This window comes from Macrobrachium nipponense, chromosome 2 (genome assembly GCF_015104395.2).
Source record: "Macrobrachium nipponense isolate FS-2020 chromosome 2, ASM1510439v2, whole genome shotgun sequence".
In the NCBI taxonomy this organism is placed as follows: domain Eukaryota; kingdom Metazoa; phylum Arthropoda; class Malacostraca; order Decapoda; family Palaemonidae; genus Macrobrachium; species Macrobrachium nipponense.
The window spans coordinates 96965903-96991938 of NC_087201.1; the positions used below are offsets into that span (position 1 = coordinate 96965903).

Here is a 26036-nt window from a genome sequence, read left to right on the forward strand (position 1 = left end):
ACTATTAAAAAAACAAAGTATAAAAATTTTAGTGGGTTTTTCTTGAGTTTGAAATAACAAAGTAGGCTGTTTTCAGCATTTTTATAGGGGTTCCAACTATTTGCGGTTCTAACTATTCACGGGGAGGGGGGTCTGTCACATCTCCCGTGAATAAGGGGGGAACACTGCATACACAATTGGCCCTGACAGGGCATAGTACCACAAAATTTACATACCAGACAAATTTGTAACCTACACCAAAATATCTTAAAAATCTAAAACATGACTACTACCCAACATTAAAACTGGTGGGCACTCCAAGTATACTTTGTGCCCCCAGGCTAGCCTAGAACTCAACGCCATGTTCAAGGGAAGAGATAATAAAAACTGGAAGCAACACTTCCTCACCCGCTAAAGACACCATCCTAAATACTGCAATACTCATATACAGGCAGTCCCCGGGTTACGACGGGGCGTTCCGTTCTCGAGACGCGTCACAAGCCGAAAATCGTCGTAAGCCAGAACATCATAAAAAATCCTAAGAAAACCTTACTTTTAATGCTTTGGGTGCATTCAAAACTATGTAAACTGCATTCTTATTGCATTTTTCATCAAAAAAAACTTTTAAATATTGATTATTTTGCATTTTTGGTGTCATTTTTCATCTGCCAGATCAGCGTTTGTAGGTGTCGTAACTCTGGAGCATGCGTCGTAACCCTGGAAATAATTTCTGATGACTATAATTGAAAAGAGTCGTAACCTCGGAACGTCATAAGCCGAGACTGTCGTAACCCGGGGACTGCCTGTATTGTTTCTACATCTTGTAGATATTGCATTCCAAATACTGATTTGCACTTCCAGTACATTGCTTGCTACATGGAGGAAAGAGAAAGGTTGTGCCTTGAAGCTACAGACGTGGCAACAGCCCTGATGTCATGTGCTCTAACTTAAGACTTGTAAGTAATCCTCCACTTTCAGGGAATGTTTCTAAAATTAGATCCCTTAAGGAGGATATGGTGTTTTTCAAAATAGGTCTCGAAGCATTTTTCACAAAGAACCACTAATTACCAAACTGTCCTCTAATCTTCTCTGTTTGTTGCAGATAACACCCAAGGTCTCTCACTGGGCACAATGATCTTTCCTCCTTTTCCATTCCTAGAACATGTTAAATGTTTTATTACAAAAGAACATGGCCAAGGCTGTGATGGGTTTACGTTCTTTGCTAAAAAAAAATCCAGGGAGATGGAACATACTGCATCTCCCTGAGAGAAGCCTATCCTCTTACCTATAGCTTGAAGCTCACTGACCCCATTAGAGAAAGAGACCCAAGAGGGTCAAAACATGAACTCGTTAACCACTTGACAAAGTCCAGATTCCCAGAAAGTGATTATATTCTTTCCTGGATTCAGAAACATTAAAAGACCTAATAAGGTCCAAGAGATCTTGGTTACCAGAAACGTCAATATCTTTGTGACAGAAAACAGAGCTTTGTAGTGACAAGAGTATCCAAAAAAGAGCAAAGAATTCAAGAAGTTAAGAGGGCATTGTGGCTGTTGCAGTTGCATATGTATCTGGTGAAAAAGTAACCAGTAGATTCTACATATATATTTCAGCCCAAAAAGCAATAAAAATGATTGCCCACTTGGCTACAATGGTGAGGATGGGTGGTCTATTCCAGCTCAAATAAGTATCTGAAAATAACAGGTACATGTATGTATGAGAGGGAATAGACTTTTAATCTTTCTCATGGTCAGGTTGGCAACATGACCTCTTTGTGATTATGGGGCCTGGGTTCGTTTCCTGGTACCAGACATCACAATTTCTTCAAAAAATTTCTTTGAACTTAGATCTTCAGGCTTTGTAGTGACAAGCATATCCAAATAAGAGCAAAGAATTCAAGAAGTTACGAGGGCATTGTGGCTATTACAGTTGCATATGTATCTGGTAAAAAAGTGACCAGTAGGTTCTACATATACGTACAGTGGACCCCCCCATATCTGCGTTCTCCGGATTCACAGACTGACGCATTCGCGGATTTCTCTCTGGAACATTTCCCTGCATTACTTGTGGAAAATTCACCTATTTGCTGTATTATTCTATGAGAAATATTCACAAATTCCTGTTTTTTTATCAATTTCATCATAAAATGCACTTCTTGTAATAAAACTATTAAAAAAACCAGGTATAAACATTTTTAGTGGGTTTTTCTTGATTTTTAACTAACAAAATAGGAAGTATTAAGCATTTTTATAGGGGTTCCAACTATTCACGGGGGGTCTGGTAAGTATCCCCCGCGAATACAGGGGACCACTGTATATTTCTGCCTAAAAAGCAATATAAATGATTGCCCACTTGGCTACAATGGTGAGGATAGGTCTATTCCAGCTCAAATAAGTATATCTGAAAACGACAGGTATATGTATGTATGAGAGGGAGTAGGCTTTTAATCCTTCTCGTGATCAGGTTGGCAACGTGACCTCTTTGTGATTATGGGACCTAAGGTTTGTTTCCTGGTACCAGACATCACAATTTCTTCAAAAAATGTCTTTGCCCTTTCGTCTTCAGGCTTTGTAGTGACAAGCGTATCCAAAAAAGAGCAAAGAATTCAAGAAGTTAAGAGGACATTGTGGCTATTACAGTTGCATATGTATCTGGTAAAAAAGTGACCAGTAGATTCTACATATATATTTCAACCTTAAAAGCAATAAAAATGATTGCCCACTTGGCTATGATGGTGAGGATGGGTCTATTCCAGCTCAAATAAGTATATATGAAAACAACAGGTATATGTATGTATGAAGAGGCAGTAGACTTTTAATCCTTCTTGTGGTCAAGCTGATCTGATTTAAGCTGGTGAAGTGATCGGATTTGGAAGTGTGGGAGCCAGGAGGAGTAGGTGGTCCAGGAGAATGGATTGATACAGGAGAGACAGGATTTTTTGAAGGAGAAGCAACAGGAATATTAACATTACTGGACAGAGGTGTCTTAGTCTGGCTAGTTAGCACTCCCACCAGCTTCAGCAACCTCCTTTCTCATTCGGTCTCTTTCTAATTTAGCTAAATGTATACTGTCCCCTACAGTTAGTTCAAAGGGTGCGTGAATCGGATGTTAATTTGGTCATTAGGGTATTGCAGCCTTTGCTGCAGTACCGGAAAGTAGAAGAGATAGTGTCAGACATACCTAACTAGCAAAAGAGTCGCGATTGTAAAAATCCGTCAAAATAAAGGTGTCAAATGGAAAGTCAAAACAATAATGAAAGGCTACCATAACAGAATACTTCACCAAATAGGAAGATAATTAAAAATCTAAAAATCAAGCTGCTCTGTCAACACCATATGTGAACACTACAAGCGAGAGAAACACATTAAAACTATTAGTGGAGGTGCTCCTCTTTCTTACCCCGAAAGTAGGTGGATCTTGAGAGTAGAAACTCTTAAGCCAAATAATTACTGGGTAAGTTACTTATATGAAATTATAATTTTCTGATATAATTTGGATACATCATCTGCAGTTACAAAATATACTTTACGTACTTTATTAACATCAGTAATCATCCCTGAAACTAGCAAGTATAATTACATAATTCTCTAAGCATCAAAAACTCCCAAAATTTTTAGTTCTTTTTTTGAATACAAGAAAAATACTTGAAATTTTTCTATGAGTATAGTATATAGTGTATCAAAATATAAATTTTCTAAAGAAATCCTTTTTTAACATCCAAAACTTATTCTGTATGTGCTTCAATCTGTTATCAGGTAATTAAGGCCACCTATAATTAACTTAATTTACTATAATCTGAATGATCTACAGCCAGAGAAAGGTCACTGGCTCACTTAATAATTGCAGGTCATTCTCCTATAAATAGTAGAGCCATACCTACAAGCTCATAAAAAGTAGCCCCTACATGTAAAGCAAAGACTAGTTCTTGTAGGCCAACATCCACTTGTGTTTCTAAAATATGGCACACATTTTGTCTTTCAAACTCCTTTCATCAAGGGTAGCCTAAATACAATGTTATCATTCAAAACATGGCCAGTTCATCCATTTGCAAGTAACAAAGCTCAGAATCAAGAAGTCTCTGACACACTTAGTTTTCTGAAACTGATCATTCCTTTGGCAAAAAAGACCATTACCCACACAGTGGAATGAAGAAAAGATGGTGATCAATGTCAACTTTCAAGCAAAGCCAAGACTCTAATGTGATAATTGGACACCATAACTATAATAATGTAGCTGGCAAACACTGATACCTGACAACTGCCCCATGGAGTCCTGTTTCCCTTTCCATCCATATCACCCATTAATGACAAGTTCATAAAAATGATATTACCAATCTGGGAAGAAATTATACTGAATAGCCACCAATCATGAAGTGAGATGAAGCTACTAAAGGCACCCTCAGCTGATTATTTTGTGGTAAACTGCAACCCTAATGCCTTGGCTGATCAAAACAGAAGTAGTACATGCAACATTGCCTCCCCACACTATCTGCCTGAAGCAAAGAAATGCATAAGTCACATACCGTACTCAGAAGCTGGTTCACATCTAGACTAGGCATTTCTATAAATAGTGCCACTATGAGCCTTGATGCAAACTAGTGGTCCTATTCAGGATCTACAACTAACCCATGGCAGAAAACACAACAAACAGTGAGTAAAATGAGAATATACAATCCAGATATATCTTGCTTTGCATCCAGGCTTCCCCAGAACACTTAAAATTCACCTACACCATTGAAAATAACTGAATGAAAGACTTTTTAGCAATGAGTCTAAGAATGACTTCTACCCTGGTAATTCAGCTCCAATACATCAGCTAGTGCTGACTTTTAGTTGATGTTAATTACCATGAATACTGGTATTTCAAGACCTACTGCCTATTGGGGCATATACAACAAAGTGTACAACAGAAGGGCTTGTGCAATGGTATCATATTTACACTATCACTTCTATTGAAACAGTGTACGTATTTGTTAGAAACTATATAATTATGATAAAAAAAACAAAGTAAAAGGCTATGTGTGTGTATCTTAAATAAATTATTGACTGTCAACTACAACAATATCAGTGCTATTGTAATATAACCTATAATTTCTTGTAGATGTGATTACAGCAAGAAACACTACAATCCTCTTTTATAATTTGCAAACTCAAATCTTCAACCAAACCTCCACTTTGATCTGCACATCAGTACCAATAAGAATCAACTCAATCACCTGTAGACAGCATGGGAAGAAACACGATGAGCAGGCCAGTGGTCTGTTGAGGTGAATAACCTCTGTCATTGTATTGTCCATTATCTTCATGTCAAATGGTCGCTGGGGCCCACAACACTGACGTGTGCAGCAATCTGTGTCTTCAGCAGCAAAATACACTTGCTGCCCCATACTATTCTGTATCTTGTATTTATTAGCAGTCTCAAAGCCAGTGATTGCTTAAAAAAAAATGTTGAAAAAAATTCATTCCATAAGTAAACAGTAAATGTATTGCAAAACATTTATTTATGTATTCGTAATTACAAAAGCATGACTAAATAAACAGTAAAGAAACAAATGTACTGCCAAACATTTATCTATTTGTAATTACAAGAGCAATATCTTACTTATAAATATAAATTTACATGAGAAAAATTTGACTGCACTGGATCCAGTAAAAAACATAACTAACTTTAAATCTGGTCAGACAATTTATTAACAAGTACAGTGGACCCTCCTTATTCGCGTTCTCCGGATTCGCAGACTCACACATTCACAGATTTCTCTCGGGAACATTCCCTGCATTATTCGTGGAAAATGCGCCTATTCGAGGTATTTTTCTATAAGAAATATCTAATAATTCCTGTTTTTTTTATTTCATCATAAAATGCACTTTTTGTGATAAAACTATTAAAAAAAAACCAAGTATAAAAATGTTAGTGGATTTTTCTTGAGTTTTAACTAACAAAATAGGCTGTTTTCAGCATTTTGAAAGGGTTTCAACTATTCGTGGATTCTAATTCATGGGGAGGCCTGGTACACATCCTCCGTGAATACGGGGGGACCACTGTACCTTGGACTAGCTCCTCTTGGATTCATGGTATAAAACTTTCAAAAAAGACAGTATGAAACCAGTGCAAGAGCATTTAGTAGTGTACTGAATTACCAAGCAACATTTATAGGAAACTGCGATCAAATTCTAATATTTAGGAGATGGCAAGAATGAGCAGTTAGTCAAGTTCCTGAAGGAAAACAATTAACTTGCAATTACTTTCAAATGATTGGCAAATAAGAAGGATGCCAACTACTGGCAGTTTCCGGTTATTGGCAGACTCAGTTAAAGGTAATCTGGTTTTAAGGGGCTTGTCTAATTCCATAAAAACAGAGATTTTCGGTGCCATAATACACCAATTTCCGGTTACCGGCACCAGTGCATACCTAACAGAGGCGCCATTAACCAGTTATTGCCACCAAAATCTGGTTATCGACACCACAAGTGCCATAAATCGCCAAGTTTTGGTTAATGGCGATTTTCACTTCTTATCAAGACCCTCAGAACAAAATCACCGCCAATAACCGGTGACTGCCTGTATCTGATTTAGGTTTATGATATACACAGAATGTACAAATTTGGATTAATGTTATAAAAGTAACTTAAAAATTGAACAGATTTACATTTCTAGACTGTAACAGGAGCCTGCTGAAAGTTTTTCAAATAAGATTTGAAAATTAGAGCAGGGTACAGTCAAACTAGGTGGACAGTTCAATGTGAAGGGTACAGATGACAATTCAAAAATATTCAAATACAACTTGGCTGCAAGGATACTTCATGGCATGACATTAAGCAGTACCCTACTAAGTAATGGAAACCTTGCACAGTGAAACTAATCAGACTCCATTGAAGCACCAAGTGTAAAGAAGGCAATACACTGTAATGAACATATATTCTACATTGCCCTTTGGTTCCCAACCTCAGATTTCTCCCTTAAACTTCTCATTCATTCTGCTTGTTCTTTTCAAAACAACTGACCAATTTCTTCAACCTTTTCTTATCATGTGTTACCAATTTCACTTACGAACAAATTCTTCATCTGTTTAGTATCAAAAGACAGCCTAACATTTTTCCTTCATACAGTCTCTGACAAAACTCCCTTTCCCCGTGGTCTGGGTTACTCATGACTATGGTAATGTCACACTCTTTTGAGTCTGCCAAGAATTTGGCAATAGTTAAAGTATTCACTTTGAATGAAGAAAGGGGTATGTCTCAGTTGTCGGATTTTATCATTTTCCCCAATACAGTTTAACTTTGTTGGGTTGTTTATACTCAAACACAGGAGTTAAATTGTAATACGTACTGTCAAGCACAATAACAGATTTATTAAAGAAAGGGCCAACGTGATCCTAAACAACTTTTTCATGGGTACAGTGGACCCCCCGTATTCGCGTTCGCCAGATTCGCGGACTCACACAATCGCAGATTTCTCTGGGGAACGTTTCCCCACATTATTCGCGGAAAATTTGTGCATTCGCGGGATTTTTCTATGATAAATATCCACAAATTCCTGGGTTTTTTTATGAATTTCATCATAAAATGCACTTTTTGTGATAAACTTAAAAAAACCAAGTATAAAAATTTTTAGTGGGTTTTTCTTGAGTTTTAACTAACAAAATAGGCTGTTTTTAGCATTTTTATAGGGTTCCAAACATTCGCGGGTTCTAACTATTCACGGGGGGTCTGGTACGCATCCCCCGCGAATACGGGGGGACCACTGTATTCTTATAATTCCACTATTCATGACCCAAGATATGCAAAGTAATAATGAATTAATGGAAGAGGTAATAAAGTTCTAACTGCCAAAGTAATTGATATCACATAAGAAAAGTCACAGGAAGTCACAGGGAAGAAGAAGAAGAAGAAGAAGAAAAAGAAAAAAAAAAAAAAAAAAAAAAAAAAAAAAAAATTTTACATACTAAAATTAGTTATGGCAGCAACCGAGATGCCATCTTCCCTCTCCTCCTACTACCCATATCTGATTACGGCGTCAATAACCTCGTCGTTGCGACGCCAGTAAGAATTAATAAATCAATCAATGCCATCCTCAAATGACAACAATGGGCAAGTAATCTCCCTTTGTTTTCTGTCGGGACCATTATCAAATATACTTCACTTCTCAAGAATTGAGTCTGTCATAAATGTTTATCCTTGTCTATGACCAAACAGATGTTAATGAGTGAAGTATCAAGCTCAAATCCATTACCACTTTTCAAGCCAATCATTTCTTAACCAATCATTTCTTATCATTATCCAATCATTTCTTATTACTAATAATGTGCTGTCCTATAGGAAAAGATTATTAAATCATATGAAATATGTAAAGGTAGATATTTGCAATTTACTAAACAAAACTTTCAGAATCTGTGAACAATCTTAGTACTGTTTAGTAACTAGGCTACCTCATTCACCTGGTTTAACATACTACATACTTTGAGTCATAATATACAGTAAGACCTCAATCTTATGTGATTCGAATTAGGCAGATTCACAATAAGTACATAGTGCGAAATTTTTGTTAGAACCTAACTAATTATCATACGCGAGTTTTTCACAGACACATGAATGCAAACAACATTTTCAAATCCTTGAGAAACCTGCAAAAGTGTTTGTTTAATTCTATGTATTTTATAGGTTTTCAAGCTTTTGTGTAAACTAAATACCTAACATGAAATAACAAAAATAATAAATCTCTCTCACTGAGATGAGAGAATTTCCATGATATGTATATTTGTATTAATAAGACTAAATAATAATAATAACTAATTTAAAAATTCATATGTGATAGTATTTTCAAGAAATAGAAACAATATCTCTCTCTCTCATTTTTCAAGTATGTAATAATAATAATATACAACTGTAATTACAAAATGCATATGAAAGTGTCCCTCCCTCATCTTTTGTTTTTAACTCTAAGAGAAGCTGAAGCCAGAGATGTCAAATATATCAAGTTAATGTGACAAGCAGGGGGAATGTTGCCGATTAACAGGGTAATGATTTTTACCTAATATATATTCTCTCTCTCTCTCTCTCTCTCTCTCTCTCTTCTCTCTCTCTCTCTCTCTCTCTCTCTCTCTCTCTCTCTCTCTCTCTCTCTCTCTCTCTGGGTAGATAACTTTAAATTGATCTAATTTTACCTTTACCTTCTAGAACAGTAAATGCACCATTCTAAAACAGACACATAACCAAGAGTTGTATCAATACAAATAAAAAACACCATTTGTGCATGAAAAGCAATTTCAGAACAAAGAGAAAGAGACAATACAGAATTTCTTAAAAGCAGGTTGAGAAACCTTCTTAAAAATAGATCAATCAGAAGGGGGAAAGAGAAATACCATAGTTCGTATGTAATCTTCACACTTGCCTATATTTTTATTAACCATTTACTTTTTTTAAGGCAATGTATTAAGCTAACTTTTAAATAAAATTACAGTTAATAATTTCATTTAAAAGTTAGCTTAACTCTTAGGGAGCATGATTATGGTTATATTTAGTGTTCAAACTCTAGAAGTAAGCATTTATTAGCATTTTTAGAGACCGTGCCAAACTTACGAGAAAATTCCCCTTGCGCGAGGGGGTCTGGAACCTGACCTCGCGTAAATTCAGGGTATTACTGTATTTCTTTCATATTGAGATTACATTTCGGAGTATTTCTGAAAATGCATTTTTCCATGAAATAAGGAAATGTGTTCTATCTATTGCTATAGTTTTTCTATTATCTAGAGCTAAATTTTGAGGAGCAGACAATTCCACATGGTAGCTATCGCACGCCTAAATTAAACTGGCATTAGATTGTTTTCCCATTGACTCACTTTTTATCTCTAAGATATATTTTCAAATTTGTTTATAATTTCATTCTCTTATGTTTTAATTTTCAGATATTTTATATGAAAATCTGAAATATGTTGACAAACATGCAGCATCTTAATCAATATATCTTCCAAGAAAGAAATGGGGAAATGTAGAAGTTTAAAATAGGTACTTGCTTATAAAGTATGTTGGTGACTTCTACCCTAAACTTAGATAACCATCAAATAATTGAGATCTCTTGCATACAACATATATTGTAGTATTCATGGGCATATTTCATACAATGCTGCCAGGAGTGGCGTGCAAGACTGCAACAAACTTAGGCTTGTGTTCATAAAAGACGAACACTATTTTGAAGATTCAAAAGGACGGAAAAATCAACTTGAGAATATTAGCCTGCCTTTGTGGTTTTCTTTTTACAAAGTGAAATATAACCACTTGTCACACAGGGGAAACTTTTCTTAACAACGACATGGGTAATGTAAGGCTCCACTTCTTCCAGCAATCGGCTAGGGCCATAAATTTCATAAATTCAACTTCTTCCAAAATTTCATAAATTAATTCATTTGAGCCAATAGTATATTTGAAATGTCACAGAATAAAGATGACCACTAACAGAGGACCTATCTATTGGATTTTAACAGCACCTATCAACAGTAAAACATATTTCACGAACTTCCCATAAGGGAAAATAATTGAAAGGGGATTTTGAATAAAAAGCTGAAAACAAAAATTTTTCGTCAAAAAATAAAAAATAACAGAAAAATATATGTGGGGAGAGAGGAGGGAGAGAGAGAGAGAGAGAGAGAGAGAGAATTTGAGAGCGAGAGAGAGAGAGAGAGAGAGAGGAGAGAGGAAGAGAGAGTGAGAGAGAGAGAGAGAGAGGCTTACCTTTAAAAAACAATTATTGAAGTTCAAACTCTTATCTATTGCATAAAGATATGACTTATTACACAATGAAGGATAAAAATTAACTCAAATTCATTGAATACTTTTTGAATGGCAAAAGAACTTTCATTTACATGGGTGAAAATAGTAGAATACAGTGAAAGATATCAGTCCTTCAAAGTGAATAGTTTAACTATCACCAAGGTAGTTTCCTGATCCTTGGCAGAATTGAAAGAGTGTGATGTTGCCATATTCACGAGGAATCAAGACTAGGGGACTGTACATTGGTTGATAATACTTAGCTTTCTAACTTTGACTTAGTCTTGCTCCAATCATTACCCCTCATTAATTACAAATCCTCAGGGCCAACCTGGCAATGTAAATCACATTCCACTAATAGTCACACTAAATTCATTAGTATTCATAGAATGAATTCATACTTACCAGATTTTACTTAATCCTTTAAGGACCACAAATACAATAACAAAAAATATTGTACATACCTTCTAGCACCTCCACCTGCTGTTTCACTAGCAACTGATCAATATGTGTAAGATACTCTAAACCCATGGGACAGTTCTGAACAACAGGTGGTGGCATCCATTCACCTAAAATAACAGGAAATTGGAATAAAATAAACTATCTTACTATGGACAGCAATGGAAAAATTATAGTTTCAACATAAAAATAAAAACAGTCATACATATATTAATATCAAACAATGGACAGCAAAAGAAAACATGGTTTTAACATTAAAATCAAAATGATATTGTTAGTATACAATAAAGTTTTGTACATACTTACCCGGCAGATATATACTTAGCTATAGTCTCTGACGTCCCGACAGAATTCAAAACTCGCGGCACACGCGACAGGTAGGTCAGGTGACCAGCCCACTCCCGCCGCTGGGTGGCGGGAATAGGAACCATTCCTGTTTTCTAACCAGAATTTTTCTCTTCCACCTGTCTCCTGAGGGGAGGCTGGGCGGGCCATTAATCGTATATATCTGCTAGAGGTAAGTATGTACAAAACTTTATTGTATACTAACAATATCATTTTTGTACATGCAACTTCCCCGGCAGATATATACTTAGCTGATTGACACCCTTGGTGGAGGGCAAGAGACAGTTACATACTAATTATTTTTGAATATAAAAACAGGGAAACAACATACGTTGTAGGTATATTAACAAAAACAACCTTGGTTCCTACCTGATATGGAAGAAGACTTCATTGATACTGTCTATGAGTCTGCTTGCCATCAGAGTTCCAGAGAGGATGAGACCTGCGACTGATAACCCTTTCGGATCATACCAGTGGGGGCTTACCGGCTTACATGGCAGAGCCTTTTCTTGGATCGTACCAATGGGGGCTGACCCACTTTACATGGCAGAACTTGACCGTATCATACCAACGGGTGGGGGCTAACCCTCTTACATGATAGAGCTTTAGGTATTTAAGACAATACAAGGAGCATAACGACCAATCCCGATCACCTGACCACGCTAAAACATGTTTAGCACTACGATTTGAAAGGGGTCAACTCCTGACACCCTCTTTCAATCGACCAATAAATGCACCAAACACCATTTAAAAACCCTAAACCTAAAATAAAACTAAAAAGGATTGGCGTTCAGCCCCGTCCCAGCAACGAATCCGCAGATACGTACGCTCCTAGAGTAAAGCACTTGTCGTACGTCACTTGAATGTCTCTCAAGTAATGAGATGCAAAGACCGAATTGCATCTCCAAAAGGTTTTGACTCCACTAGAGTCTGTATCAACAAGTTCTTGTGGAATGCCAAAGAGGTAGCGACTGCTCTTACCTCGTGAGCTTTAACTCTAAGGAGGTCCAGTTGTTCTTCTTTACACGCTAAATGGCTTCCTTGATTACGTCTCTGATGAAGAACGCCTGAGCATTTTTAGAGATCTGCCTTCTGGGATCTCTAACTGAGCACCATAAACTTTCCTTACTCCCCTTTAGTTCGTTCTTCCTTTCTAAGTAGAACTTAAGGCTTCTCACTGGGCAAAGAGCCCTTTCTCGCTCTGTACCTACAAAGCGACGAAAGTCCTTTTACTTTCGAATGTTCGAGGCCAAGGTTTCGAAGGGTTTTCACTCTTCGCCAAAAACATCGGTTTGAAGGAACAGAACGCCGAGTCGTTCCTGAAGCCAACATTATGTTCTAAGGCTTGTAGTTCGCTTACTCTTTTCGCTGAAGCTAGCGCGACCAAGAATAAAGACTTCCTTGTCAGATCTCTGAACGTAGCCTTACAGGGAGGTTCGAATTTTGAGGTCATTAAGTATTTTAGGACCACATCTAAGTTCCAACTAGGTGCTCTAATCCCTCTGTTCTTTGAAAGTCTCCGAAGGATCTTTATCAGGTCATGAAAATCTTTTGTCCTTCCTCAATATTAAGGCCTCTATGCCTGAAGACTGAAGATAGCATACTTTTATAGCCCTTAATTGTAGAGGATACTAAATTACATTTCTCCTTCAAGTAAAGGAGGAAATCAGCTATATCTGTCACAGAGGTATGAAAGGGATATCTTCTGAGCTCTACACCATCTGCGAAACACATCCCACTTCGACTGGTAGACTCGAATAGTAGATGGTCTTCTAGCTCTTGCGATCACTTTCGCAACTTCTCGAGAAAAGCCTCTCGTTCTGACAAGTCCTTCGATAGTCTGAAGGCAGTCAGAGCGAGAGCGGGCAGGTTTGTGATACCTGTCGAAGTGGGGTTGTCTGAGAAGATCGCTCCTGTTTGGGAGAGATCTCGGAAAGTCTACTATCCATCCCAGTACCCTCTGTGTACCAGTTTTGCGCTGGCCAGAACGGGGCTATGAGGGTCAGTTTGGCGCCCTCTTGCTGCCTGTTTGGAATGCAAACTTCCTTACCACTTCCGATAATATTTGAATGGAGGAAAAGCATACCCGTCTATTCCGGACCAATCGAGGAGAAGGGCGTCCACCGAAATCGCCCTTGGGTCGGCGATCGGGGAGCAGTATATTTCCAGCCTGTTGTTCCAATGGGTGGCAAAAAGATCTATATTTGATCTCCCCCAGAGGTTCCATAGTCTGTTGCATACTTCCTGATGCAACGTCCATTCTGTAGGCAGTACTTGGTCTCTCCTGCTCAGAAGGTCGGCTCTTACATTTTTGTCCCCTTGAATGAATCTCGTCCGGAGAGTGATTCTTCTCTCTTCTGCCCAAAGCAGTAGTTCTCTTGCTTTCTTGTAAAGGGAGAACGAGTGCGTCCCTCCTTGCTTCTTGATGTAAGCTAGGGCTGTTGTGTTGTCCGAATTGATCTTGCAGGACTGAACCTGAGATCTGAGCCTCGAAGTGTATGAGAGACAGGTGAATCGCTGCTAATTCTTTCATATTGATGTGCCAGGACACCTGTTCTCCCCTCCAGGTGCCTGACACTTCTCTCGTCCCTAGAGTGGCTCCACCCACCCGCATCTGAGGCGTCGGAATACAACACTAGCCGAGGGTTCGGAACGTGAAGGGATACTCCTTCGTTGATCCTGCACGGATTCATCCACCAACGCAGGTCCTCCTTTATTTCCTTCGTGATCTGGAAGGAATCGGACAGATTTTGAGATTTCTGATCCCAACGTTCTCTTAGATAGAACTGTAACGGCCTTAGGTGAAGCCTTCCTAGAGAAATGAACTGTTCCAACGAGGAAAGGGTCCCCAGAAGACTCATCCATTCCCTCGCGGAACATTGTTCTTTCTCTAGGAAGGTTGCTACTTTTTCCAAGCAGCGGTTCTGTCTTCCTGTGATGGAAACACATGAAAACCCCGAGAATCCATCCGAATCCCCAGATAAACAATGTTCTGCTGGGGAATCATCTGGGATTTCTCGAGGTTTACCAACAGTCCCAAGGACTGTGTTAACTCCAGTGTCAGTTTTAAGTCCTCCAGACATCTGACTCGCGACTGTGCTCGTATCAGCCAGTCGTCTAGATACAAGGATATTCGAATCCCTTCGAGGTGAAGCCAGTGAGCCACATTTTTCATTAGTCCCGTGAATACTTGGGGGGCTGTTGATAGTCCGAAGCATAGGGCCCGAAATTGAAATACTCTTCCTTGAGCCATAAATCTGAGGTATTTCCTGGAAGACGGGTGTATTGGTACGTAGAAATAAGCATCCTGCAGGTCCAGGGATACCATCCAGTCCCCTGGACGCAGGGCTGCTAACACCGAGGCTGTCGTCTCCATTGTGAACTTCCTCTTTGCTACGAAACACGTTCAGGGCGCTCACGTCCAGAACTGGCCTCCAACCTCCTGAGCTCTTACGAACCAAGAACAGGCGATTGTAAAACCCCTGGGAAGAGAGATCTTTTACTTCCTCTATGGCTTCCTTGTAAAGCATCTGCTCCACGAGATGTAGAAGGGCTTGTTTCTTGACAGATTCCTTGTAGTTTGCTGTTAACTCCCTTGGAGTTGTAGTTAAGGGAGGTTTTCCCTGAAGGGGATTAAATATCCTTTCTTTAGGATGGATAGGGACCAGGCATCGGCACCTTTCTGTGCCCAAGGTTCGTAAAAGTCTAGAAGCCTGGCACCCACTTTTGTCTGGAGGACCACAGTCTCACTGGGTCTTGACGAACGGCCTTCGAGAAGACCTTCCTCTCTTCTCCGGTCGTCTACTTCTAAGAGAAGATCTTGGTGCAGATTACCTTCCCCGAAAGGGCTGCTGGAAGGGAACTTTCTCCTTTTTCGCAACCTGAACAGCAGGTTTTAGCCTCTTAGCTGACTGGGCCAGCAGGTCCTGTGTGGCCTTTTCTGAAAGAGTCTTTGAAATGTCCCTCACTATGTCCTGAGGAAAAAGGTGACTAGAGAGGGGCGCGTATAAAAGGGAGGATCTCTGCAGAGGAGAAACAGATTTCGTTAAGAAGGAGCTAAACACTGCCCTCTTCTTCAATATACAGGATCCAAAAAGGGATGCCACTTCATTGGAGCCATCCATAACCGCCTTGTCTAGGCAGGTTAAAACACTGCCCAACTCTTCCATGGTAACGAAGTCTGGTTCTTGAGACTTCTTGGCTAAAGCTCCCAAAGCCCAGTCCATAAAGTTAAAGACTTCGAGAGTCTTGAAGAGGCCCTTGATGAGATGATCCACCTCACACATTCCCCAAGAGGCTTTTGCAGTGTAGAGAGCGTCTTCTAGACGCATCTACAAGAGCGGAAAAATCCGCATCAGAGGACGAAGGGAGACCCAGGCCCATTGGCTCCTTGGTGTCGTACCACATACCTGGTTTCCCTGTCAGCTTAGAGGGAGGACAAGAAAATACTGTCTTCCCCGCTTCCTTCTTAGATCTGAGCCAGCTCTCGAGACTCTTCAGAGACTTTCTCATAGAAAGAGTAGGGGTCATCTTAACGAAGGAGGAGGCCTTCAACATTTTCGTACTGGATAATAACGATCCCGGAGAAGGGGGATCCGACTGGCGTAGCGAGTCTCCAAACACCTGCAGCAAAAGAGAAGCAAGTCTCTTATAGTCCGAAACTCCTGCATCTTTGGATATCTCTTCATCCGAAACTTCTTCCAAAAGCGATGCAGGAGAAGAGGGCTTTTCCTTTACAGGAGACCGATCCGTCGAAAGAAGCCTTTTCCTTTCGTCCTTACTCCTATCCTCCTTCCTGCACGAGTCCTGGAGTTTCCCTATACTCAGGCTTCTGCTCTGCTCCTTGCGTCTGCTAGGAGAGGCGCTTGCGTCCTGAATCAGGTGCCTGTGAGGCGAAGAGCGCCTGCTAGGCGAAAGGAGAAACATCCTGTTCCTGGCGCCAAGAAGGAGAAAGCGCTTGCATCCTGGTGAAGCGCGCCTGGGCCAAGAAGGCGAGGCGCTTGCGTCCTGGTGAGGCTGCCTGGTCCAAGAAGGAGAGGCATTTGCGTCCTGATGAGGACGCCTAGAAGGCGAAATGCGCCTGCGAGGAGAAAGGAGAACCCTTTGTTCCCGTCGTCCATGAGGGGAGACGTTTGCGTCCTGGTGACTGCGTCTAGCAGGCGAATAACTCCTTTCCCTTGCGTCCATCCGGAGAGGCGCTAGAATCTCTCCTATCCCTCCTGGGAGGTGAAGAAAACTTGTCTAAGTTTCGGCGCCTATTCGGCGAAACTCTTGCGTCCTTCGGAAAATGTCTAGAGGACGAACGAACGCTCCTCCTTCTTGCGGAGCTCTGAATAGAGAGGGGCTCTCTTCTCTCCCGGAGCTCTTAGTCGCACGAATTCTCTCACGAGAAATCCGCGAATCGGGCTCCTGATGCTTGCCATGAGAGGCAAAATCGTCTCTAGCAAAAAACTCCTGGGAGAACTCTTGCTCGTAGGGAGTTTCCGATTCCTGTCATATGCGACTGAAGAAGGTCTCGCTGGGGACGAAAACCTTTCAGGCGAGGAGCGTCTGCTAAAGCAGGACGCTTACTCTCTGATGCTCTCCTAACAGAAACTCTTGATGGAAGAGAAATGTCTTTCTTCCTAGAAGAGCCTTCAGAAAGAACTCCCACTAAGGCAGACAACTGCTGTTGGAGTCCTACCAAGACTTCCTTCGTCTTGTGTGATAAGTCTTCCGGAGAAGAGTCAGGAGATCTCATAGCTCTCTTCTTACGAGCAGGCGAATACTCCGGAAAAGGCTCAGGACTGGAACACAACGCTTCGCTTGCTGGCGTCTTCCAGGATCTCTTAAGAGGACGCGACTTAGCGGGAAGAACTCCATCCTCTTCTGGGAGACGAAGAGTCTGAGTCCGAAAAGCACTTCCTGAGGACGCTTTTGCAGTAGCTGTCCTTGGCAGCCTGGGAAGCGGCTACAGGATCTGCCGAAGGGACGCCTGACCGTTGGGAATACTCTACATCCCCCTTGCGGCTTTCGACATTCCTCCTCCCTTGGTCATGGGAGTCTGAAAGAGGTCTAGGCCTAGGAGCAATGCGGAGTCGGTCAGACGCCCCCTCCACTTCACTGGGGGGGACACTGCACAAATCACTGCACACATCACTGCGCTTACCTGTCTCCTTCATTGCTTGCAGTTGCGATTTCAAGCTGATTATTGAGGCTCTCATTGCAGCCATTTCCGTAGACGCATCTACAGGTTCGCTGCTGGGGGAAGGGGCTGAAACCAAACTATGAGCAGGTGAATTACTAGAAAAGTTAGGAGCTACTTCCTGTTCATTAGAGCAGGATCTACTTGAGCTTCTGATGGAAGCCCTCCTAACTCTATCTTTCTCAAGTTTCCTTACATAAGAAGCCAAGGTCTTCCATTCCACTTCCGTTAAGCTCTCACATTCCAGACAGGTGTTAGTCGCAGAACAATCATTCCCCCTACATTTTCTTACAGACTGTGTGAGGATCCACCGATGCTTTCGGTAGCCTCACCTTACATTCCTCTTTCGCACACACCCTAAATACAGGTGCCACGTCAGACATTTTAAAGAGAATCCAAATCAAAATCCAAAAAACGGTCCACGATAAGCGTATGCCAAAACCAAAGATCAAAGTACATCACCAAAAGACAGATAGATAATCCTCGGCCAACGAGAAAAGAATTCCAATGCAGGAGGTACCAACAACGATGTTGTTGCTACCGGCGACAGAAAAATTCTGGTTAGAAAACGGGAATGGTTCCTATTCCCGCCACCCAGCGGCGGGAGTGGGCTGGTCACCTGACCTACCTGTCGCGTGTGCCGCGAGTTTTGAATTCTGTCGGGACGTCAGAGACTATAGCTAAGTATATATCTGCCGGGGAAGTTGCATGTACAAAAATACATTTAGCCAAAATTGATATCATAAACTGCCACCAATCTCTTCGTATGCTACATTGGTCAGACCAGAGCGTTTCATGACATGTAGGAATGTAATCTTTGGTAATTGAATTTTTGGATGCATTTCACATTATTTAATTCTAGCACTGTGGCCAAAATGACAAATTTTTAATCAATTTGTATTTTTCATAGCTAACATACCTGAGGTCTTAACAATAGAATAAATCTTCTGGTGCCAGCTGGAGGCCAGTTAAAAAACAATCAAAAGATTGTATATGCAAGGAATCTAGCATCTGGCATCTAATGCATAGATGAGGTGGAGAGTGAGAGTAGTCATCAACCACACAAGAACCTCGCGACACATTTAGTTCTTTCTTCAAGCGCCTTGGAAGGCGCAGTGGAGAGGGTAGATCGTCCTTCCCCAGGCTTCTACAGCCGAGTCTTCCTGGTTCTAAAAACCACGAGTGATTGGAGGCCAGTGATAGACCTTGCCATACTGAAATCTTTATCAAAAAGACAAGGTTCAGGATGAAGACACCCCGGACAGTCTTGACAGCTGCAAGGGAGAACAACATCATGCTGCCAATCGACATAAGACTTACTTTCAGATTCCAATTCACCCTTTGTCCAGGAAGTTCCTATGCTTGGAAAGGAGGTTTTCCAGTTCAGGGTCCTTTGCTTCGGTTTAACTACAGCACCCCAGGTGTTCACAGGGGTCTTTACCCTGGTATCAGGGGATACGCCTGTTGAGATATCTCACCCATTGGCTGGTTTTGGCAAGTTCTAGGGAGAAACTGGTTCAGAGCCTAGGCATCGTGGTAAATCTGGGGAAGTCCAATCTTCTTCCCACCCAGAGGATCCTATACCTGGAATGGTGATACTGCAGATACAGTGTTATTAAGGGTTTTTCTGTCAGACCAGAATTACAGAAATTTAGGACTATATCTCACTCATTCCTTTCTAGGGGGGAGCAACCAGCTCTCCAGTGGCAAGTTCTTCTGGGTCTCTTGTATTCTCTCAAGAAGCAGCTGGTCCCTCATGACGTCTCCATATTTGTTCCCTGCAGTGGGGACTGAAGGAGTTTTGGTCCCCGGCAGGAGATTCTCCTCAGCTCCAGGTCCCTCTGTCAGCAGAGATGCTATGTGACCCTCTGTGGTGGTTGGATGACCAGAACCTGACAGTGGAAGTTCCTTTTCATTCACCCCCTCCAGATCTGCTCCTATTATCAGATGCCTCCTCTTAAGGTTGGGGTGCTTACCTCAAAGAGCTCCTGGCCTCCAAGGCTTGGAGTGCACAGGACAAGCAACTCCACATCAATGTGTTAGAGTTGAAAGCAGCTTTCCTGGGTCTTCAGGAGTTTTGATAAAGGGTGGCGTGGCACTTTGTCCTTCTTATGTCTGACAATACCACAGGGATTAGGGATCAATTGTGAATGTGAAAGATCTCACCTGAAATACAACTTATGAAAAAGTGAAAACATGAGACCATCCATCGATGATCCAAGTCACAACTGCTACTACTATTAGGAAATAGAAACCTACCACCATAAAACCACTATCTAGAAGAGATAAAATCTCTGGCAGAAGCAGACACACACCCCGGAGAACAGTATTCCAGTAAAGGAAGCCCAAATGCCCTTAAACTGGTTGCATTGATTTTATGACTTACAGATAACGGAGGCCTTACAAACAATACCCAATTTTCATGCGGCATCTGCTGAAACTTTCATCAGACGTTTCTCAAAAGTTAGATATGATTCAAAAGTTACACCAGAATAGCTGAAGCTTCAGACTCATTCAGCAAAGTTCCATCTGCCTAAAGGGGTGGGAAATCTGTACAAGATCTGTTAATCTGGTGTATTTCCTGATTGAGGCTGAATGCAGCTTCATGTCTCATAAGTGGAACGTTGATTACACCCACAAGTGTTGCAATATCAGCATACTGAAAAATCTTGTTTTCCAGGCCAAAAACCATTTCACTTGTATACACTAAAAGTAACAGTGAATCAAGAACAGTATCCTGTGGAACTCCAGACACTCAAATCCTGCACTCAAAACTCTTAATCAAAGTTCCCTTGCAAATGGCAAGTCAAGTCTACAAGAGCATTACAGGTGCCTAGCAACTTTGGAGAGCACAAGAGAGAATAGAAACAGGCTTGTAGCTACTGCAGTCTGCAGACAGGCCACTCTTAGGAACAGGAACTGTATTACCAAGCTTGCATCCATCTGTAAAGATACAACGTTGACATAAACATCTCTTAGCATCTACTTACCCTGGGAGACAACACACTAGAAACTTTCTTAATAAACAAAGGGAAGAAACCATCAGATTTTCTCCATCCCAGCTATCGAAATTATCCAGAAATTTCTTAACATCTCTGGAACAAAATGCAAATTTTGTAAGAATACATTCAAGAGCTTCAAAAGCTTGATGAAGCAGTTCAGCCTTTTCCCTACAGTCAGTAACCAATCTACCATTATCTGTTGGTAGTAGCAGAATGGAAGATGACTCTGACCCAGAGATAGATGCCAATTTGGTCCAGCACAGCTAAGGCCGAGTAATTCCTTCAAGTTTCCTCTTCATGGAATTTTTGTAATTTCTCTTGGCTATATTCAGTGGAACCTCTGCTTTCGTATGTACGGTAATCCATTCCAGAAAGTCTCACAAAGTCCAAAACATACAAAACCCAAAATAATAATTCTCATAAGGAATAATGTAAATCCAATTACGTAGTGCGTTCCAGTCACCCAAAAATATTAACAAAAAATACATATAATAGAGAATAAATACAGTTTTACATACAGAAATAAATGAACAATAAATATGCATGACTAATGAAATGGATAAGCATTTAACATCACTCTTACCTTTATGGAAGACTTTTGTTAGTGTATGGAAGATGGAGAGGAGGGGAGAGGGAGTAGGAAAAGTTATTATATGGAAGGTTAATCCCATTCCAGGAAGACTTCAGGTATCAAGGACCTATCTGGGGTTACTACTCCTCTCCATTTTTTACTGTTTAAAGTTACTTTCCCTCTTCCTTTTTAATTGGCACTAGGACTGGCTTAGAGTCACTTGGACCCCTGTTGCACAACAAAATTGTCCAGACACATTTGTTTCTGACATCTCATTAAAATTTGCCTAAAATGAAACTAGGCATTGTCATTAAACAAGTTGGACACTGATTACAACATCTTTGTTGGGAAGATAATTCTCCACAAATTTTCTACATCACTCCACTGTACAAACATGTCCTTCATCACTGAAGTAGACATTATGTATGCCTGTTCACTTTAATTTTTCAAACCAGCCTCTGCTGGCCTTAAATTCACTAACAGCAACACTTGTTGCAAGCATTTTCATACAGAGATCAGCATGCAACATCCCTACCTTTTCATAAATTAATTGCCTCTGACACTATCTCCCACTCACTGTTTTTCTTTGATCCAAACCAATAACTTCTCAACATCTTCATTAAAGTGAGATCTCTGTTTCATTGATGACGTTACCTCTTTCACAACATCAGCTGCCTTGATTTAATTTTTCTTCACTAGGATGGAGCCGATTGTTGATACGGACTTGCCGTACATCCTACCAAAATCAGCCACATGTACTGCACTATCATACTTTGCTGCAAGTTTTCTTAAATTCTAGTGTTTCTTGCCTTTTTCACAGAGGGGCTGACACTTGGAACTTTCTCTGGCTCCATGATGATTTATTTAGCAGTTGCACTAATATAAAAGCACAAAAATCAATGAACACAAAGGCAGGATAGGTCACGAGAGATAATGGGATGCTTTGTTTGGGCGCTTGGTGGGCCCTGGAAGGAGTGATTCCAGTTGTGAAAATTCTGAGGAAATGTATGACTGAGGAAATGTATGAAACTGGAGTCAAAATTTTGTCGGAAAAAGTTGATGAAAACTGAATCATACAAAAACAATGGTATACAAAATCTGAGGTGCCTGTAGGTGTCATTTTCATTTGAATGATTTTGTCTCTATGCACCAAATTTGGTCTGTTTGTCATGGTGGGCATATGTATCATCAAACCATGGCTGGTCATCAGTCCAAAATTTATGACTTTTCTAGTGACACATCTTGTTAAAGTAGCCATCAACATTTCATTTAACTTCTTGGGATCATGATCTAATACAAGTAGTATAGCATTTGAAATATTAAAGGGTCTGACAAGATTAATAATGTGATCCCAATTGGCTCTGGATTTTAACCAGACCATTTTTCCAATGGTATACCAACTGACAGATATGTCCATCTCAATGGCAGAATGATAAGAAGCACCTATAGTATATTCACAATCCCTGGATTTGACAATAGCTGGAACATCTGTGAATATGAGATCTAATTATTACCAGAATTGTGGGTGGGTTCCTTAATTACCTGGACAAAATCAGATGATACACAAAATATAAATTGTATAACTTACTGATACTTTAAAACAAAAAACTACTCAAAATTTTTCTGACTATAGTTACCACTTACAAGCCTCAGAAGAAACATCAAATTGTAGTTACACTCACAACTGGAGATCAAGATAATTTGTCCTTGAGCCTCAAACATTTGAGTAAGGTTTTTTTTCCTTTAATGAGCTAACAGGACCAGGGTTCAGCTCAATGTTGGCAAACGTGTCCACATCATTGAAAACAGCGCCAGAAACAACTGGTCGACAAGGTGGCTGCCAGCACACCTTGCAAGGCAAATAAAAACTGCCAGGGTTGCCACAACAACTGGGGGAGGATAGTCAGCATGGATTTAGAAATAAAATGCACAGTAGGAACATATTAGGTAAAGATGAAGGCATTTTCCTTATAAGCCATAAAGCAACTTTTGCTTTCTCTTTAGACATAATTGTTAAAAAAAACATGTACGTATATCCTTCTCCTGAAACAGTTGCCTACCAAGGATAATGAATTTTCTACCCTAACTCTTGTAGGCAGGGACATCATAACCTGAAGTGAATGTTGCTAAGAAAAGACACATGCATTATGGAAACATAATGCATCAGGATTGCTGCTGCTCAAAGGAAAGCAGCAAATGACATTCTGTTTTATAGGAACAAACCCATGCCTACAAAGCACAAGTTGCTTCATGCCATTCAATTCAATCTGTCCGCCACCTTGTGACTTGTACACACTTCATAAGCTGAAATTCCCCAGCATGGTCACCATTTTGGGAGAAATAACAATGATGTTCATGCTGTGGAGGAATTCTATATTGCTGGGAGGACTTCCTTCCATGGTGGGGAAGCAGTGATTGAATATCATATATTGGTGGATGAAATAAGTGTTCAAAATACGTACTGTAATTTAAGGGCTACATATTAAAGAAATACCTAGGGGACAAGAAGAAATTTCATCTGTTTCTCATAGAGTGATACAAATATGCAAACAAAAAACTAGGAAAAGAAATGCTCCCTGAAGTTTCTTCGGCGCAACAGAGTTTTCTGTACAGCACATAACGCTGTATGAAAAACTCAGCTACGGCCTGGTGGTGTCCTGTATTTTTGGTACCTATAGCGGTGCCACATGCACAATCATGGCTAAATTTAACCTAAAATAAAAACTACTAGGGCTAAAGGGTTGCAATTTGCTATGTTTGATGATTGGTGGGTGGATGATCATCATAGTACCAAATTCCAGCCAAAGTGCAGAATGACAGACAAATAGCCATCTCAATAGTTTTCTTTTACAGACCACTAAAAGCTGGCATGACAATGAGTCAAACAAAATAACACATGCATCTTTTTTGGCATATTAAAAAAACGTGTTTTGCCTCATCGATACAGTAGTATTAAAAAGCAACAAATTTTTAAAGTAATTTGTATTTTTCATAACACACAAACCTGTGGTCTTTAGACATGGGATTAAGTTTCAGCGGAAGCTGGAAGGATGTTTGACTAAAAACAAAGTGGTTATTGGTAGTTGGTTGGGGACGTAGCCCTGCCATCCAGGTAGTATGCATTCAGTTTTCCTTTAGTCTGCATTCTGAGAAAGACGTCCCTTCTGCTGTCCGCTGTTAAAACTTAAATTCTTATTTATTCTTTTTGTTTTTTGAGATGTTCCTGTTATCTCCAAGCCTTTCAGGATGGCTTCTACCAAGGAACTCTAGGACACTGGTGCACAGGAGGGAGGTTTACATTTATTTCTTTACCAAGAGGGATTGTCTAAACAATGACCAGGCCCTAATTCCAAACATAACAGGGTACTTTCAAATTGGAAATCTATACCATGATGGCACTCCATCAGGGCTAAAGATAGGAATCTACTGATTACTCTTAGGTGGTAAATGAAATAGTCTTGATCTTAGCAACAAGACTTAAACTGAACCAAGTTTAACAAAGTTCCTCAACGAATATGTATAATGAAAGATGCTTGACTTTAAAACCAAAGCCTAATCAAGATATTGTACTCTCAAACCCACAACAATCTCAAGAGTACAGAAAATACTATCAAACCTGGGATATCACCATACATGAAAACCATTGTTTTCAAGATCTGAAATTTAAAAACAAATATATGAGAAAAACAGATGTAATGAGGAAACATAATAGTGCTGCACAGAGCCTCTGCAATCTTTCCAATTACAATACTTGCATGTCCCTTATGTCTAATGTACCAGATCTACTAGGGAATACCTTTCTGTCCTACTGACTTACAAATTCAAGCTACGACAATACCAGATATCCCATATCTTCAGTGAACAGGTAGTGCCATACAGGAAGAAATTTTGAGAGTGAATTGAGAGCTTTTTGTGGGATTTCAATCATAAAACATATGTACTACTAAATGAAAAAAATATGTCCATTAAGAAGTCAACAGCAACTGCCAAAGCTGTGTATAACTATAGGAAGTCAAAGACCAGCATACAACCCAGTCTGATGCAACGTAGTTTTCACTAAATAAAAGGCAAGTAAACACAGAAAAGGAGATTTAAGTGGCAGGAGGTCACTCTTACAGATCAGAACTATCTCTTTTGAAACTGCACCCATCTCTAGATCACACACTTATCTGTGCAGAGGGCATCAAATTCACTATACGTATACGAATATGACTAAATCTTTGAGGGGAGAGACCAAAGAATTCCTCAAACTAGTCTCTTTAAAACCTCTCATGTTGAATAAATGAGCAATAAATTCCAGCACCTGAAGAGAATTTATCAGTAAAAGCTTTCCCCAAGGCTTGGTGTTCCTTACCTTGTCGAGTACTCACTATCAAGGTCCTTCTTTGGTCAAGATGACCTATATAAGGAGTGCGTTGTATAATATTGAAGGTACTAAGGTTCTCTGCATCAGTCTTGCATACCTTCCCCCTCCCACCACTACAACTTGACTTTTCATCCATTCTCTCTCAGCCTAACCTCATGTAACGGTAAAAAAAAATGTAATTTTAGTCTAATTCATGCCTTCAATCCCAATATGCTGCTGGACCATCCTAGTCCAAGAATAATCCTGAAACCTAAGACTTCCAGGTGTAGGGTGCTGATCTTCAGTCCTACATGGTTCTTCAAGTCTTAAGTTCACATGATCTCTTATATCATTAACATGACACATTTTTAATCGATTTGTGCTATTC

The 26036-nt window shown here is 40.1% G+C and overlaps 1 protein-coding gene across 8 annotated transcripts in view; it reads right to left on the reverse strand.

Moving 5' to 3' along the window:
* Positions 1-26036, reverse strand: part of LOC135220816 (phospholipid scramblase 2-like) — a 126267-nt gene that overhangs the window by 38415 nt on the left and 61816 nt on the right. For all 8 annotated transcript variants that reach the window (XM_064258347.1, XM_064258344.1, XM_064258348.1 and 5 more), the window contains 2 exons: positions 11207-11311; positions 5195-5412 (listed from right to left, as the gene is read on the reverse strand). In XM_064258347.1, coding sequence (XP_064114417.1) covers positions 5195-5412; positions 11207-11311 — 323 coding nt within the window. The remainder of the gene's footprint in view (positions 1-5194; positions 5413-11206; positions 11312-26036) is intronic.